The following is an 18,732-nucleotide window of genomic DNA, read 5'->3' as shown; positions in this document are numbered from 1 at the left end:
AGAGGCCCAATCTGTTAGAATTAGAAAACGGGCCATTCAAGCAGAGTTTATACCACCGCCGAGCAGACCATTTTGTTCAGAAGGCCTCAGCCAGTTCAGGACCCAGACACGTGGGGCGGGGCTACAATGGAAGTGCAGCTGTGCAGTGTGGGGACAGAGCACTGGGCTTGGAGTCCAAGCACCAGATGTGCAGTTCCTTAGCTCTGGGCAGGCTTTTCAGCTCTGTCACTGCCATTTACCCACTGCTCTGGCCAAAGCAAGGCAGCACACCCCACTGCACCCATAGTCATCGCATTCTGTACTGCCGTGCACTTGTAGGTTGTTTTTTAAGTTCCGGTTGCACGTAAGGCCGTCTTCGATGTAGCAATAAACATTTTCCATTGCATTAACTGTGAACCCCGGAGCAAGTGTCTTCCTAAGATTTTCTGGGGTGAAATGTTAAGTGCGCATAAAGCATTTCTGCAAACTGTATTAACACGGATGGTACTAGAGAAAAGCCTTTGAGATCTAAGCTCAAGTAGTCCCTGTTTAAGGAGCCCTGCTGGTGTCGTGGTTGCAAATTGGGCGGCCAACTGCAAGATCAGCAGTTTGAAAACCATCAGTAGCTCCCAGGGAGGAAGGTGAGGTTTGTCTCAGAAACCCCCGGGACAGTCACACCCTGCCCTCTAGGGCCGCTGTGAGTCAGACTGAGTCACTGGCAGTGAGGGTTTGTGTTTGGTTTTCTCGAGGCACTGTTTATAGACAGCGTGCCGGCTCGGCGAACTGTGTCTAGTTACACTGGAGTGTTTTCCAGCAAGGTGAGCTCGCCACAAAAAAGGGTACAAGGTCTGATCCACGCGGCCAATAACAAAAAATTGAACTTTCAAGCCCAAACGAGAATTTGGGAAAACCTTTATTCATTACCATGGGCTTCGTTCACAGCATCTTAGTACGTAATGACTTTTCTGATGACGTCAGTGATAATATTAATGAACGTGGATTTTTAAACATCGTGCTCCTAGATGTGACCACATTTGGAAGAACTGCGTACTGCAGTGAGCCAGTGTTGTCGAACGGAGGGATGCATCAACCAGGTTGAGTCACCTCACTGTTATCAAGTCGATTCTGGCGCGTAGCAACCCCGTAGGACAGATGAGAACGGCCCTCGTGGGTTTCCAGGACTGACTTCCTCGGAGTAAAAAGCCTCATCTTTCTCCCATGAAGTTACTGGTGGTTTCAAACTGCTGACCTTGTGTTTAGCAGCCCAACATGTAACTCACTCCTTCATAGTGTTATAAAACCATGTGTGAGTCAAATGCGCATTCAAAGCACAGGATAAGTCTATCAGTGTCATGTAGAAGAGTGCAGAAAGTTAACTGATGGGTTTCTGACTCCAAACCGCAATGGAAGTTAGTAAAGTCTCAAAGAAGGATGTCATCAATTCCCTGAACAAGAATTTCCTTCACATAATTCATGTACTACTGCTACCTATCCCAACAGTATTGAAATGTAGAAACAGAAGAACCCAACTTTCTACTCATAAGGCAACTAATATGAGGAGTAACCCCCTCCCCCAAAATGGGATCCCCCCCCAAAAAAAAGGTTATGTATTAATTTTTTTTTTTTTTACACAACAACCTTATCACCTTCAAAGTACTCTCCATTACACTTAATACATATGTCAAATCTGTGATTCCATTCTTGGAAACATTTTCCAATCTCATCTGTTTGGATGGCTGACAGCACCTCCCTCGCTTAATTTTTTTCTTCCCTTCTTCTACATCATCAAATCACTGTCCTTTCCTGTCTCTCTTCATTTGCAGAAACAAAAAGCGGTCGCATGGAGTGAGGTCAGGTGAATGAGGTGCGTGGGGCAAGAGAGGCATGCTGGTTTTTGCCAAAAACTGGCACACTGAGATGGCTCACAGGTCCATTGTCATGGTGGCAAAAGGAGTCTCCCATCTGCTATAAGTCAGGCCTTTTTTGTTGCACACTGTTATGCAATCTTCTCAGAAACTAAATAGAAAGCTTGATTAACAGTCTGACCTGGTGGAACAAACTCCAAATGCACAACGAATAGACATTTTCATCCGTTTGGGAAGTTGATGATGTCCAGACCGAGGTTTGTCATCAATTGGCATTTCACCTTTTTTGAAACCAGAAAACCACTCATATCCTTGAGTTTTCCCCATAGCGCTGTCCTTGTGAGCTGTGTTCAACATCACAACAGTTTCTGTGGCATTTTTCCAGAACAGGAAACAAAATTTCACAGCCACATGCTGTTCTCTAATATTGTCCATGACAAAAAAAAAATGAGGTTCAAGCAAAACTGCTTTTACAAAAAAATTCACTCTGGAGGGAAAAAAAATTCAGTGTAACCAGAGAGAACCTTCCTGGGTGATGCCACTGGGTGCACTAACTCAGAGTGAGTTCCTGGATGCTTGCCTAGAGGGAAAATGTACTATGAAAGCTCAGCCCAGCGGAGCTTTTTGCGGGGTACACCTTCGTAGATTTTCCAAATTGACCACATAGTTTTTTAAGTGTTATTTTTCATAAAAAGTATGGTATTCTATTTGCAAATAATAGCATTATTTTTACTTCTGGGGAACTTATAAGAAATGTTTTTAAATTTTCTTTTTGGGGCTCCTCTATATTTTTGTAGTCGTCACTGGATTTGGCAAGTGATTTAGGTGCTCAACTACTAGCTGAAAGGTTGGCACCTTGGAAGTAAGGCCTGGCACTCTGCTTCTGGTGGTCCCAGCCATGAAAACCCCATCGGGCAGTTCTCCTGAGCACACAGGGAGTCCCCGGGAGTTGGAATTGTCTCGGTGGCAGCCACGACCACCAACAATATTTCAAGAGTGTGAAGGAGTCCTGAGACCAAGCCTCTAAGAACCTCTGGACTAGTCTACTGACTGTCAGTATCATTTTGGACAATTTTCTTGCTCCCCTTTGACACCTTAGGTGATTGAAGTATAAAATGCGGATGGTAAGAGTGTATGGCAATGCCTGTCATTTAATAAATACCGTTTATTGGTAGTTGTCATCAAATCTGTTCCTACTCACGGCAACTCACATGTGCCAAGTAGGCCTGCTGCCCAGGCTTTTCAAAGCGATGCTCTTTCTGTAGCAGATTACCACCCAGCTTCCAGGCCGCCTCCGAGTGAGTCCCAACAACCAGCCTTCAGGCTAGTAGTCAAATGATGAGCCACCCAGACAGAGTCTGCTACGTACCAGGGAGATTTTAGCTGTTATCTTTATTATTATATCATATCCTCATCATTACTACTACTTTTACTACAGAGTTGGAAGTGGAGTCAGCAAACCTGGGGGTACTTGTTCTCTATGCCAGATTACACCCCACCCCCCACCCATCAGATTGCCGTCCCAACATTGATGGTCCTGTAAGAAGAGAAAGAGAGGAGCCCAGGTGGCACAATGGTTCAGCAATTGCCTGCTAACCCAAAGGTTGACAGTTCAAACCCACCAGTCACTCTCCTAGAGGAAGACATAGGTAATCTAGTCCCATAAAAATGATAACCTTGGAAACCTGATGATGCAGTTCTACTCTGTCCTAGAGGGGAACTATGATTGAATTAGACTCCAGGGCGATGAACTGGGTTTGAAGATTGTAAAGAGAGATAAGGAAGCTGACCTCTTCACAGCTCAAGTCCATGTTGCCAGCAATATTGAATCTCATCACACAGACAGTGAAAGAAGTGCACACGGCCAGGTTTGTACGCAGATGCACAGTCCTATGTCTGTCACTCCAGCTCAGCCACTCGCAGGTTTCTATGACAGACAGTTTACAGACTGGCCCAGGAGGAGCAGCACCAAGGCTGGAGAACCTGAAACTAGAGCCTGGGGAGGCAAAGGGACTGCTTGGCACACACAGCTAGTTAGGTGCAGAACCAGTGGGTAGAACGGCCACTTCACTAGGATGCCCATGTGGAATGGCAAGTCCAGAACCTGCCGTGATCATGCCACACTTTGGCTGTGGAGACAGTGCGTCCTGTAGCATGGCCCACGAGGCTCTTCCAGAAGAATCCAGCTCATTCTGGGAAGAGGCTGGATCGTGTCCAGGGGGGTGTTAACAAGAATACTGATAGCAGTGAATACAGCCATGCGTTTTCATTTTGTGTTCAGCCACAAAATGCCTTTGTGTTGTTTGGGCCAAGTGTAGTTCTGATGCTCCTTCCAGCCTTTGCCAGCTCAAGAGCCAGACCGTTGGCTTTTTATGCTCATTAAGTGAGCAGCTACAGATGGCAATCAATTTGGAACATTGTTCCTTATCAGTGAAAAGTTGAAATCAAAGTCCCTGTGTTTGCGTCAGGGCTCGTTTGTTCAGTAAACACAGAAAGATGTTGCGTTTCTTTTGTTCTCTGTGGAAACTTACTGCCTTGGGCCAGATACTGCACTGATCTCAAGATGCCCAGCAGACCTTTTATATTTTATTCTTTTAGATTGATATGATGTAGAACTCTGTGGGCCAGCGAGCCACTCTCAATCCTTTAGTGTACTGGCCATATGATGTAGAGGCAATCAGCTTACCTTTGAATTTGAATTCAATTCAATTAGGACTAGATTGGAGGGTCTCTAAAATCTCATTCAGTGTCCAGTGGTGCAAACAATTAATGGGCTTGGGCGTAGCTGTCAACCCAAAGGTGGGCCATTCAGATCCATCCAAAAGTGCCTCAGAAGATAAGTCTAGTGTTTGACTTCAGGAAAACCAATCGCTGAAACCCCTCGGGGGCTCAGTTCTACTCTGATACATCTGGGTTGCCATGAGTCAGAATCGGCACAATAGAGACTGGTCCAATTCCCTTCGAGCTCGGGAGTGCCCTAATTTTGTGGCTAGGCAACAGCCCTGTGAAATGGAACACAAACAGGAAAAGAAAAATCAAACTCTGGATGGACTTTGGCTAGGAAACTAGTTGATGAATGGATCATCATTGTGTTACACTCGGTTGACTCAAGAAACAAATTCATAGACACTCATGTGTATAAGAGAGAGCTTTATATACAAGTGCAGTTGAATATTGGGAACACATCTCAGCCCAGTCCAGATCAAGTCCATAAGTCTGGTATTAGCCCACATGTCCGATACCAATCTATAAAGTCCTCTTCAGACTCATGAAACATATGCAGTGATGCAGAATGCAGGAAGATCACAGGCCAGTGAGTGGAAAGTCTTGTGGATCCAATGGCGGTGTAAGCATCTCAGTGCTGGCAGTGGTCTCCATGTGGCTCCTCTGGCTCCATGTGCCTAGTCTGAAGAAATGTCTTGCAGGGAGTGAGCTTGTGTCCCACCTCCAGCAAGCTATTTATCTCCTTGGCGCCTCCAAATGAGATCAAGCTGCGACCTGAGTGAGAGGCTAAACTCTACCCCTTCACTCATAAGTCTCAAATTGACAATAGATTATGTAACAACCTCAATCATTCTCTGTTTGTAGGAGTTGTAGATTTGTGAGAAAGATAAAACCTACAGTTCACTACTACCTCTCCCTCTCTGCCATCCAGTTAATTCTGACTCATAGTGATGCTATGGGACAGGGTAGAAATGGCCCTTGCAGGTTTCTGATACTGTGATTCTTTCTCCCAAGGAGACGCTGGTCATTCCAGACTGCTGACCTTTCGGGTTAGCAGCCTAATGCATAACCACCAAACCACCGGGGCTCCTGAGGATACGAATGTTGTTGTTTTGACGTGCCATAGAGTCGGTCCCAACCAACAGCAACCCCATGGACAACAGAACAAAGCACTGCACAGCCCTGTGCCGTCCTTGCAATTGTGCCCACTCCTGAGTTCATTGTTGCAGCCACTGGTCAATCCAGCTCATCGAGGGCCTTCCTTCTTCCTGCTGCCCCTCCACGTCACCAAGCATGATGCCCTCCTCCAAGGACTTGTCTCTCCTGACAACATGTCCAAAGTATGTAAGACACAGCCTTGATGCCCTTGCCTCTAAGGAGCACTCTGGCCGGTCCTTCTAAGACAAGTCAGTTTGTCCTTTTAGCAGTCCATGGTATTTTCAGCATTCTTCTCCAGCACTATAATTCAAATGCATCAATTCTTCTTCATGCTTCCTTACTTAGTGTCCAACAATCCCATGCACATGAGGCAACGGAGAAGACCATGACTTGAGTCAGTCACACCTTAGTCCTCAAAGCAATCTCTTTGCTTGTCACCATTCTAAAGAAGTCTTGTGCAGCAGATTTACCTGCAGCGATGGGTCGTTGGATCTCTTTACTGCGGTTTCCATGAGCATTGACCATAGTTCCAAGCAAGATGAATGCCTTGACAATTTCAATCTTTTCTCCATGTATTATGATATCCTCCCCCTTGGTCCAGTTGTGAGGACTTGGGTCTTCTTCACATTGAGTCTTAATCCATACTGAAGGCTGCAATTCTCGATCTTACCAGCAAGTGCTTCAAGTTCTTTCACTGTCAGCAAACAAGGTTATATCAACTGTGTATCAAAGGTTGTTCATAGGCCTTCCCCCATTTCTGCTGCCACATTGTTCATCATATAATCCCGCTTCTCTGATGATGCGCTCAGCATACAGCTTGAACAAGTGTGGTGAGAGGGACACCTTTCCTGATTTTAAACCACATAGTAATCCTTTGTTTAGTTTGTACAACTGCCTCTTGATCTATGTACAGATTCCTCATGCGTACAGTGAAGTTTTCTAGACTCCCATTCTTCTCAAAGTTATCTATAATTTATTATGGTCCACATAGTCAAATGCCTTTGCATAGTCAATGAAACACAAGTAAACGTCTTTCTGGTATTCTCTGCTTTGAGCCAAGATCCATCTGATATCAGCAATGATATCTTTGTTCCATGAGTACAACAATAGTACTCAAATGCTATTTGTCTGTGCCAGCCACTGTTGTAAGCACTTTCCCTGTGTTAACGTATCTCATCCTCACAAGAGCCCTATGAAGACGATATGATTAGTAGATTCAGTTTTACCCAAGGTCACACAGTGGACAAGTCAAGCAGCCTGGTTCAGTCTTTGGAGGGTGAGTTCATACAGTGGAATAGTTCTTGCTGATTTGTTTTTAATGGGTTCTAAGATAAATATAGGTATAATTGGAATATTCTTTCCCCTGTCATAGTTACCTCGCAAGTGTGTGACTGAAAAGAAGAGAGATTTCTTTCCCGACAGTACTGCAGACTGAAAGATCAAATCAGGCTATTCCCTCTATTGATTCCTTGTTGTCAGTGACCGGGGACATGCCCTGCTGCCTTTGCATCTAGACAGTGGTCCTATGTTGCCTCTCTTCCCCTGTGTGATTATGTATCTGTGTCTGTTCTGGTCTTGCAGAAGCTCACAAGTAGCTTCAGGATCCAAGCTACACTGGTAGGATCTCACCCAATGGACTGCACTAACTGGGATTGCACTGTGGTGGGAACGCTCTCTTGGACCAGACAGACAGATCTTATAGTGTGTACAGAGGAAGCACTGCTGACCAAAATGGCCAAGGCGTCTGCTCGTAAGAGCTTTAGAAACCTGCAGCGAAGACAGATGCTATCGAGGTTACCATCTGAGGTTGCAGGGAAAGGAAAGGGCAGAGGCAAGGGATCGTGTGTCAGGGGTACCTTCCCAAGGATGGGTGGCCAGAGAAAAGTGGAATTTAAAAAGAAATTCCTTACGTTGGACTGCCAGATAACTGTTTTAAATAAAGTAAATCCTTTCTCTGCTCTTAGATTTTGCAAATACTACGGTCTTTACTAGTATATTATTTTAAGAAAACCCTGAAGTAGAACTTGCACATTATCAAAAACAGAGACTGACTTCAGAGAGCCTCGAGTACTTTCTGGGATGCTGATGTTCTTCTGATTGAGACATTGGCTGCATGCATTTGCCAAGATTTCTGGAGGTGTGGAGAGAAAGACAAAGCTTTCTCCTCCCGTCCAGCATTCCTAGCTCGGAAACCCACAGGGTTGATTCTACCCTGTGTTATAGGGTCTCTGTGAGCTGGCATTGACTCAATGGCAGTGTGTTTTTGGTGTGTGTGTGTGTGTGTGTGTTGGGGTGGAATTGTATGATTAAGAGCTCTGCATGTCATAGTGCAAATGATAGCTCAGTTACAAAGCAATGCGTAGAACGATATACTACAGCATATGAAAGCAAGGGACATTGACTCATCACTTTGTCTACCAAGAGCCTGGTCTCTGTAACCCTGTGTCATTGCTGGGAAGAAGAGTCCAGCATCCTTCCGGCTGTGCTGCCTTGTGCATATAACTCTGTTGTTCACACTCTACCCAGTTCTTGATACTTGCTTTCTTATCAAAAGTGGGCACGCTGAAAGAATGCCTACCAGAATGTTAAAAATGGTATTATTTAGGGGAGTGGAGATTCGAGATGAATGTAACTTCTTTCTCTTTTTGGCGGTATTGTTGACATTTTAAAACAAGGAGCATGCATTATTCTTACAATAAAAATTTTAAACCTCTCTTTTTTCTTACAAAGCACATTTACCCATGAGTGCTCTATAATCATTTGTAGACTTTGGCTTTGACGCTACGATTAGTCACACATTTCCTTCCTAGCAACAGACTCTGCGGGTGATTCTCTAGTAGTTATGGGACCTGGTAAAGGTATAATTTGATCGCTCCAGTTGAGTGCTGTTATCATCCCGGGCGTGCTGGGCTGGATTCGGATTCCGTTGTCAGGTCTCTGGGAAGTGCTCTCCCCCAGCTGTGTGACCCTCCCTGTGTGTTCACAGATTCTTACCTGACCCTGGATGAGCCCATGAATAACATCACCACGTCCCTGGGGCAGACGGCGGAACTACACTGCAAAGTCTCCGGGAATCCACCCCCCACCGTCCGCTGGTTCAAAAACGATGCCCCAGTGGTCCAGGAGCCCCGGAGGATCTCCTTCAGGGCAACCAGCTACGGCTCTCGGCTGCGCATCCGAAACCTGGACACCACAGACACCGGCTACTTCCAGTGCGTGGCCACCAATGGCAAGAAGGTGGTTTCCACCACCGGAGTCTTATTTGTCAAGTTTGGTAAGCAGCCTCTTCCTGGGCTTGGCCTTTGGTTCTCAGACCAGCATAGTAGGTTAGAATCCGTAGTGGGCGGGAAGGAGGAAATGAACAATTAATAAGAATGTACTACGTCCCCAAGAGTTCCTGGCTGTTGCAAATCTCGCAGTACTTGGCCACTTTAAGATTGGCAGTTCAAATCCACCCAGAGTACCTCAGAAGACAGACCAGCCAGATGCCCTAATTCTGAAACATCCCAGCCAGTACCCACACTACGGTCCCGGAAACTCTAAGATTCCAACTCTCTCCATGGTGTTGCTGTGAGTCAGAACTGACTCAGTGGCAGCCGGGATGTACCAGGCAACCCCAAAGCTAGTACCAAAGCGAACCAAGTTCATGACCAGCAAATCAAATCTGACTCTTGGTGACCTTATAGGACTGAGTAGAGCTGCCCTGGTGGGTTTCCAAGACCATAACTCTGTATGGGAGTAGACGGCCTCATCCTGCTGCAGAGCAGCTGGTGATTCGGAACTGTTGACCTTGGGGTTGGCCATATCCCCATGATACAAACAAGTGAACCAAGGTCCAGAGGTTAAGCATGGTACCCAGTGTTGCCCAGCTGGCAAATGGTAGAGTTGGAATGGAGTGTAAACCCCCCTGACCCCGCAACCCCTCTCTGAACCACTGTGCCCCTGAGCATTTCTGCCCAACGAGGGGGCTGCAGGTCTCGAGAAGCTTGGGAGATTTGCCCCTTTCTGCCGGTTGCCATCTAAGCCTGAGAGCCCTCGCTTGATGTTGCAATCCAGGCCCTCCTGCAACTGGTGGGTCCCCCACTGGAAACTCCCTCTGTGGTTTAAAGATGCCTATGCGATTGACTCATATTTTTAGCACTTGCCGTAGCATTTTTCAGGCTTTGAGCTATAAGATGTAGACACGTTCTCACTGGTCCTTTTCTTTTCTTTTTTTATCCTTATAGAGGTAGCTGGGAAACGAGCAAAATAATAAATCCCAGGAAAATCACGATCCCCTCAGGGTGGTTGCGAACTGTAGTTTGGAATGGTTGCACTGTGCACCCACTTGCCCTCCAATCACCTCGTCTGACTTGTTCCTTTGTGTTTTTTTTCTTTTGCTGTTCCAGGGCCCCCTCCCACTGCAAGTCCAGGATCCTCGTAAGTAGTTCCGACCTTGTTTCTTGTCATTTCTAAGCCTTGCTCTGCTGAGTCCTGGGGCAAAACCCGTGCTGGCTCCTGCTTGGCTTCCGGACATCCTTGTTTGGCCCGCGCTCCTTCTGCCATGCGTGTGCTCCCATGTGGACATGCACAGAAACCCGCCTTGGTCACGTTGATTCCCCCCATCAAAGCAACCACCTTCACTGTTTTAGAATCTCTCTCCCGTCCAAAGGGGATAATGGAGTTGGTAAAAATCAAGCAGCGCACGAGAGAGAGAGAGAGAGAGAGAGAGAGAGAGAGAGAGAGAGAGAAAGAGAGAGATCTGGCTTAGGGACCTTTAAGCTGAAAGCGTGTCTGCCTTTCACTTCTGCAAGGCAGAACAGGGCAGATAGGTGATCACTGCAGCTTTCCCATCCCCTTTCCGGAGCTCCGGCTCACACCATGGAGGAGAGCCCCTTGCCTCGAATGACAGTGATGTGGGAGTTTGATGCCTTTTGAGTTAAGGATGTGAAAAGACCCAGTTACTTTAAGTGTTCACTATTGTCAATACGTTTGCTGTTTATCCTGGCTAAGGGGGGTCTCATCTTTTATTCTAAGCATATCCACTGGGAATGTTTTATATATATTTTTTAATTTGGGGGAAAGGCCAGTCAATGGAAGCCCTTGCTATGGAAAATCCACTGGACTCTCCAGGAGAGCCTCATAGTATTGGCCTAGATTACATCAGGGCAAATAAAAAAGCCACTTAATTTGCTCTAATCCCCTCTGCACCACTTAATTACGGTGGGTGGGGGGTGGGGCTTTAATGCCGTTCTTGTGCCTGGAGGCCCCGTGGCCCACAATCCCATTAATAAAACAGGTAGTGGGTAAAATCAACACTGGCCTTCAAGGCGCTGCTATTTCACCAGCCAGTTAAAAGCAACTGTAAAAGCCTCTTGACTGTCACCCACATATAATGGCATTCCACCTGCCCAGGTAGAAAACATGATGGATGGATCATCCCTAAAACCAGGCCAAGATGTGGGCATTCTGTGTTGCATTTCTAGAAGTGAATCGTCTTCTTTTTCTTTTTTTTCCCTTTTTTCAAATGGTTACGCTATTGGCTAATATGGGAAGCCTTTTGAAGTCTTATTTAAACAAAGTTTTGAGACGTTTATTATCTGCGGTAAAACATGTTTCCCACCCCCGGACTTTATTTGTTCCTGGTAACCTGTGTTTGAGTGTGGCTGATCATCTCTTCAGAAGGTTGAGTTAGGTGGTGACTGCTTGGCCAGGCTGTGAAGCGCTGTGCTCCTGGCTTTCTGCCTGTCACGCTTGCACTGGAGAGTTTCCCATGGATTATCCAAGTGAGACTCAGACACTTCCATGCCCTTCTTGCTCCGAGCCTTCGTTCTTTCTCTACCTGGCCTCTCCTTGGTGCACACAGTCTAAGTCTCTTGTGGTTTTTAGCTTAATACAAAAATTGTACACCACTTTCACGGCCTGTTGTCTAAGGAGAGTGGATTGAAGTCCATTAAAGATGCTCAGCTACAGTCGAAAGTATGCTTTGATCTCAGGCACTCCCGTTTTATGTCGGCTGTCAGATTATCCATCACATTAGTCAGCAAGCCCATGAAACATACAGTTCGCTGCCATGTTTGCTTGGCAGGAACAGCAGTGAACTACAACGTGAGAAACCCCGTGAGGCCTTTCGTAGCTCCGCTCTGTGTTCACTTTGGAGCCCTGGTGGTCCAGGAGTTACCAGTTGGGCTGCTAATCACAAGGTCAGCAGTTTGAAACCACCCTCTACAGAAGGTGAAGGTTTCTACACTTGTAAAGAGTTATTGTCTTAGAAACCCCTGGGGGCAGTTCTGCCCTGTCCCTTAGGGTGCCTATGAGTCGGCATTGACTTGGAGGGGGTAGTGAGTAAGAGTTCCCATTTTGACACCCTTTTTCCTCTGTGCTTTAGAAACCTGTGATGCATCTTTTTATCCCCCTCCCTGACCTGCCACTAATTCCCTCTTAAAGTTATTCTGGCCCTAAGATGACTTCCCAAATAGGATGCCAGTTTGCTTCCCTATCCAAGCAGCTCAGTTTCCTTACAAGGAGACAGAAACGCAGGACCAGTTGCTCTGGGTCTGATTCTGACTCTGGGTGACCCAGAGGGTTTGAGGGAGGAGCTGCTCCAGGGGCCTTTTGAGGCTTTGACGTTTCAGACGCCGCTCACCAGCCTGTCCTCTGAGCTGCCTCTGGGTGGATTCAAAGCACCAGCCTTTCCCTGAGCAGTTGAACACTTAACCAGGAACTCCCACAAGGAGACAGGCACAACAGGACCTGCAACCTTGGGGGAGTATCGCAACGTGGAGGGGAACGCTGGAAGCCTTTGGTCAAAGTTTGGGGTTTTCGGTGGTTTTACAGTGGTTTTTCAAGGCAAGAGTCAAGTGTAGTAATAAACGTACTCTCTTTTCTTCAAGGTAACACAGTCAACGTTTTGCAAAGGCAAACAAGGAAAGTCCCATCTTTATTGACAATATTTTATTGACAGTAAAGTCCCAAAGGAAAACAGTGACCAGCCCCTCCCTGAGAGTAGTCAGATGCATTAAAGGTGTGTCACCCGGGGAGAGGGGAAGGCCATTTGCAGCAACAACTCTCAACTGGAAGGTCTGCAGGACCCTGGGGGCTCTGACCCAGAAGGTGCAGCTCATGTGGTTTTGTTACTTCCTCGGAGGGCCCCAGTGGGTTTTCCATAGCTTTCATCTGTAGGAGAAGCCCGTCTGAGTCTTCAGTTCGGCTCTGCTCCTTGCTCCAGGCCTTTCTGGCAGTGGGGAGTCCTGGCCCACCTCTCTCCACTGTGGGGCTTGGGGCATGAGTGCCCGCCCACATACCGTATGTCTAAATGTTTAAGAGTTGTAAATCACACTAACGAACAGTCAGGTGAAATATGTTCTATCCTCCCACCTTGACAAATATAACCTTGTAATGACAACATTTTTTAAATATGTGGAAAGCAAGGGAGTTTATGTGACTGAAACCAAAACTATCAAAGATGAGGGCTTTGATCATGATTGAGCATGTGTGTGTGTGTGTGTGGGGGTGTTTCTGTTTGTAGGCCAAGGAGTGTATATATAATTCAAAGATTGTAATCTATTAGTTCCACAAAGTTGTTTTTCAGCTTCACAACAGCAAACTTCAGTAGTTATATTGTTTCATGCAAGATTTTTCCAGTTATATATTTTATTGACAACAGTGACAACCAGGAGAGCCTTTCTTGAGGCATTGTATTGTTATCAGTTTCTATTTCGGGATATGGAATTCAGCGTTTTAGTATACTCACTGAGTGGTACAGCCCTTCCAAAGCTCCTTGCTACCATGTTACTTCCACCCCCCAGAGACCCTATAAGACAGAGCGGAACTGCCCCACCCGATTTCCAAGGCTGTATCCACTTGCCGGTCAGTGGGTCGTCCTGTGGTGGCTTGTGTGTTGGTGTGATGCTGGAAGCTGGGTCACTGCCATTTCAAATACCAGCAGAGTCCTCCAAAGTGAACAGGTTGGATAGATGGAATAAGCTGTCCACGTCTAAGAAATCAGCCACTGAAAACCTTATGGACAGCATGGAAACGTTGTCAGATTCTGCAGGCTGTACACGGGTCGCTATGAGTCAGACGAACCACTCAGTGAGATCTAGCAATAACCGTTCTTCAAGGAGGCGCACTGCCACCTCTTTCCTGCACGGAGCAGCTGGTCGTTCGAATCACAGACTTGCAGATCTTAGCCAAGCTCCTAACCTCTGCACCCTCGGGCTCCATGTCACCCTCAGCACGGTCTTATCGGAGAACATTTTCCTCCCTCCAGAAAGAAGCCCGTGTCCAGTGGCAGTCCCTTTCCATCCCTCTCTGCCCCTGGGTCCTCAGAATCCAAATGCACTGCCATCCGGTTGATTCTGACTCAGACCGACACTATCTCACCTTCTAAATCTATGGATTCACCATTTCTGGACATTTATTTTTCTTTCCTTTTTTTTATGAAATACTTTTATGGGGGGCTCGTACATCTCTTATCACAATCCATACATCATCCAGTGTGTCAAGCACATTTGCACATATGCTGCCATCATCATATTGAAAGCATTTTCTTTCTACTTGAGCCCTTGATATCAGCTCCTCATTTTCCCCCTCCCTCCCGAACCCTTGATAAGTTACAGATTATTATTTTGATACCTTACGCTGTTCTCTGTCACCCTTCACCCACTTTTCCACTGTTCGTCCCCCTGGGAGGGAGTTTTATGTTGATTTTTGTGATTGATTCTCCCTTTCTCCCCGCACCTTCCCCTAATCCTCCTGGTATCTCTACTCTCCTTGTTGGCCCTGAGGGGTTTGTCTATCCTGGATTCCCTGTGTTGCGGGCTCTTATCTGTAGCAGTGTACATGTTCCGGTCTAATCCGATTTATAAGGTAGAATTGAGGTCATGACAGTGGGGAGAAGGAAGCCTTAAAGAACTAGAGGAAAGTTGTGTGTTTCATTGGTGCTATACTGCACCCTGACTGGCTCATCTTTTCCTTGTGACCCTTCTGTTAGGGGATGTCCAATTGTCTACAGGTAGGTTTTGGGTCTCCACTCCATGTCCCCCACCCCCCATTCACATTGGGTATGATTTTGTTCTGGGTCTTAGATGTTCTGGACATTTCTTATAAACAGAATTATAGAATGTGTAGCCTTCCATACCTCCCTTCTTTCACTCATCGTTCCCTTCCCAAGGCTGCTATGTGCTGCCATATGCACCCGGGCTTCCTTGCTTTGTATGAGTGAATAATACTGAATTGTATGGATTTACCACCCCGTGTTTATCCCCTCATCTGCTGATAAGCAGTTAGGTGCTGTCTGCTTTTGTATTATTATGAACAATGCTGCTGTGAACATTTGTGCACAGGTATTTGTGTGGATATCTGTTTTCAGTCCTAGTTCATGAACTATGTGCCCAGGAGGAGGGTTCTTGAAGAAGTAGAGGGTCAGCACAAGGGGAAAGACTGGCAGTGAGGGGGGTTGACACAGTGATTGCAACAGTGGGCTCAGACGGCTGGCACGTGACCAGGGAGTGTTTCCTTCGGTCGTTCAAGGGGCCACGATGAGTTGGAAATGACAGAGCCAAATAACAGCCCCCTATCAGATATAGGATTTGCAACTTTTTCTCTTTTGATTTGCTCTTCCATCCTCATTTACCACCCTAGTCTAAGCCACATCGTGTCTTACTTGAAATTCTAGAGCAGGTTCTTGGATGATTTCTTCTTCTCTCTGATCCATACACGATATTTCTCATCACAGGGACCAGGGAAACCTTTGAAAAAGCAGCCCCTGCTTGGTTAAGACCTCTAAGGTTTCCCCATCCCATCTGGAACAGCTTCTCAACTCTGTTGTCTTGGCCTGTGGGCTCCCTGCCTGCCTCCCAGCTTCTCCTTATTCCTTCTCACCTCGGTCATTCTCCAGCCACCCTGCCCGTGGTCTGTTGTGTGGATGCTCCAGGGATTCACCAGAGGGCCTCTGCACTTTGCAGGAGATTTTTGAATGGCACACCTTCTTGTCATTAATTATTTTTACCCAAAATGTTTCCTCTTCCGAAGGGCCTGACCCCTGAAGCTCCCTGTCACGCTTCATGATATGTTACTGTTGTTGGCTGCTAATTCATCTCAACCCTGCATGACAGAGTAGAACTGCCTCCTGGAGTTTTCTGGGCGGTAATCATTACCGGAGTGCATTGCTAGGGCTTAACCTCCCATGGAGTGGATGGTGGGTTCTGAATGATAGCTTTTGGGTTAGGGGGAGATTGCTTAGCCATTGTGCCACTAGAGCACCTTCTTATCATGTACCTCTGCTCTATTTCTATCAGAGTATTTATCACTCGCAGACATTTTCCTTTTATTCATTCATTTATCTCTCTCCTTGCTACAAGATAAGCCTCCTGAAATGAGAGATTGCTGCAGACACCACTCCATATCCTACCCCTGTCCTAGACAAAGCCAGCATTCCGTAACTATCTCTTGAAGAAAAGAAAAGAAAGCCAACACCTAAGTGCCCTGTTCTGCTACATGGTGACAACCATGCCTGTCTCGGAGGGTTCTCCTGGGCGGAAATGAGACCAGGAATGGGGAGTCCTTCACACTTAGTACACACGCAAGAAATACTTCCCAAATGAATAAGCTCCCATTTGTGACTGACTCTCATCGATCTTGTGACATGTGAGAAAACATGGCATGGTGCCTGACACATGATTAAGAGATCACTGAATTTACGTTGTGGGGTTTTGGGGGGGTTTTTGTTTGTTTGTTTGTTTGTTTGCTTTTATTTTATCCTTTACGGACTCTTAAAGAATTATACAAATGGCATGGTTAAAATAAATAAACAAAACCCACATTATCTCCCATAGGGTTGTTGTGACGATTCAATAAAATAATAAGTGATTCGTGTAAAATAGCTAGCATAGTGCCTGGACAGGATATTTGCTTAATCTTAACGAGTCTAGGCATCATGGTTTTTGTCACTGCTGTTTTCCGAGTCCTGCTAGACAACCTTCCCTTCTGTGAGCCTTGACCAGAGACCTTCAGGTCGTTGTTTTCGTCCCTTTTTGCTGAAAGGAAAGGTGGCGAGCTTTTGACAGACTCTGCCCCTCTTATCGGTGTCTAAGTCTCAGCCTGAGTGGAGACGTGTAGCCGGGTGCTGGCCGAATCCAGGTATTGATAATGTAATTTTCAGCTCAAGATAAACTTAAGGATGCCTTTCAGCACAAGCGAGCCAGGCAGTTCCTGAGGGGAGGCGCCCTGCAGAGAGGAGACCAGGAGATCACTGGGCAGCTGGGCCAGGACGGCCAGGGCTATTGCCTCAGGGACGCAGCTGAACAATGTCTCTTCATCCAACTGTCCGAGACTGTGCACTGCAGAGATGGGGAAGATGACGGGAATGTGGAGAGATTAGATAAGAAGGCTTTCTCAAGTCCACTGGGGAATAGATCCAAAAGTACAGAGGTTGAGAAGCCAAACTCTTATGTCCCAACTCACCCCCATCACTCAACAATCCCCACTGTCTGAACAGGGTGTGGAAAGCTTCCAATTAAAACGACACTTGTGAATATTGGCGTGGCCTAACGTTACATGCAAGGCACAGGGAAAGAGAGAGCGAGAAGGGTGATACATTCTTGCCTTCTTGGAGCACATATTCTGATAGCGTGACCACCAGATTGAGGTTCTCAGTCCAGGACTGTGACTCCTTCCACACAGCCCAGAGTAGAGGTTCCACAAATATGATGTACAGGGAACAGCCAAAGTCTCAGTCCGGAAATCTTGTATCTATGTCCCACAAATTTGTATTCATTTCCTCCACACATTTTTTATCACACGGTTGTTTTCTTATGATCCCTGTATTTGATTCTTAGGAATGCTTCTTCAGCCAAATAAGTGGGTAACCCGTCTGCAAACCAATCCTGGCTCCAGCCAGCCCTACGAGAACTGTGCTCCGTGGATTTTCAGTGGCTGATGTTTGTTAGGAATGCATTGCCAGGCCTTTCTTGCGCGATGCATCGGGGTGACTTGAACGACCGACGTTTTGGTTGGTGGCTGGGCACATTCCCCATTGGCACCATCCCGGGACCCCTTACAAGCAGATGCTAGTCAGTAATTGTCCATCATTTACTGCTTCCCTTCCTGCCCGGTGGACGTCCGTGCCGGTTTCTGCCTCGGGTCCCAGAGCAAGTTCTTTTCAGCAAAGGCGAATGATGTCTCCACTTGAGCCTTGGCTGAGAGAGAGCTGCAAGCCCCCGGTGTCAGAGCGTAAGGGAGGGCGGTGCCGCTCCAGTTGTGATGTGCTTCCGGATCACCTAAGGATGTTGGCAAAATCCACGGAGCACAGTTCTCCGGAAAGGCAGACCTGAGGTGCGGCCTGAGACTGCATTTCCGCCATCCCCCCAAGAATGATTGTTCACAAATTTTGAGAAGCAAGGGTTTAGAGATTAGGTTCCTAAATTTGTTTGACCAACCAATCCTTTTCAGAAAAAAAGAATTATTTATCTCAGCGTTCCCTTGCCAACAGAAAACATCGTATTCAGGCCATAACTGAGGGTAACATGTAGCTGAGTGGATTCTGACTCAGAGTCCCTGTGTACAGCAGAGCCGGGTCCTGCACCATCCTCACAATTTGGGTCGTGTTTGAGCTTTTACACTGTAACCCGTAATCCAGGGTAAAGGGTGGGTATCTGCTTTGCAGCTCCCCTGGATCACTCCAATGTGTCCCGCGGTCCCCATCCACCCCCCAGCCAAGGAGGGATTGTTGCCCACTTTGGGAAACACTCAAACCCAAAAGCCAAACTCATTGCCATCCGGTGGTTTCTGACTCAGGTGGCCCTGTAGGTTCGTGTAGACCTGTCCCTGTGGGTCGCGAGTTGCATAACTCTGTCAGGGGTAGAAAGCCTCGTCTTTCTCTACGGGCAGCACTGCTCTCTTCCTTATGGTGCCAGGTGACTCTGGGCAAGTTGCCTCCTTTCTCCCCGCCTTGGTTCCTTGATTGGCAAGTTATGGGACCTTGGCTCATTGCTTTACAAGATTTCTTTCAACGGCAGTTCCTTGA

General features: G+C 46.8%; 1 protein-coding gene across 1 annotated transcript in view; it reads left to right on the top strand.

Annotated features, from left to right (window-relative positions):
• The window catches only part of LOC101649458 (inactive tyrosine-protein kinase transmembrane receptor ROR1), a 343,582-nt gene that overhangs the window by 36,781 nt on the left and 288,069 nt on the right, over positions 1-18,732 (top strand). The window contains exons 2-3 of the mRNA XM_045292145.1: positions 8,713-9,000; positions 10,115-10,145. Of these exons, the coding sequence (XP_045148080.1) occupies positions 8,739-9,000; positions 10,115-10,145 (293 nt within the window). The 5' untranslated portion in view covers positions 8,713-8,738. The remainder of the gene's footprint in view (positions 1-8,712; positions 9,001-10,114; positions 10,146-18,732) is intronic.

Source organism: Echinops telfairi, unplaced genomic scaffold (genome assembly GCF_000313985.2).
Source record: "Echinops telfairi isolate 266 unplaced genomic scaffold, ASM31398v2 ScPeMD7_443;HRSCAF=831, whole genome shotgun sequence".
NCBI classification, from domain to species: Eukaryota; Metazoa; Chordata; class Mammalia; order Afrosoricida; family Tenrecidae; genus Echinops; species Echinops telfairi.
Note: the sequence above shows the minus strand (reverse complement) of the source record. Positions and strands in the feature narration are given on the sequence as shown.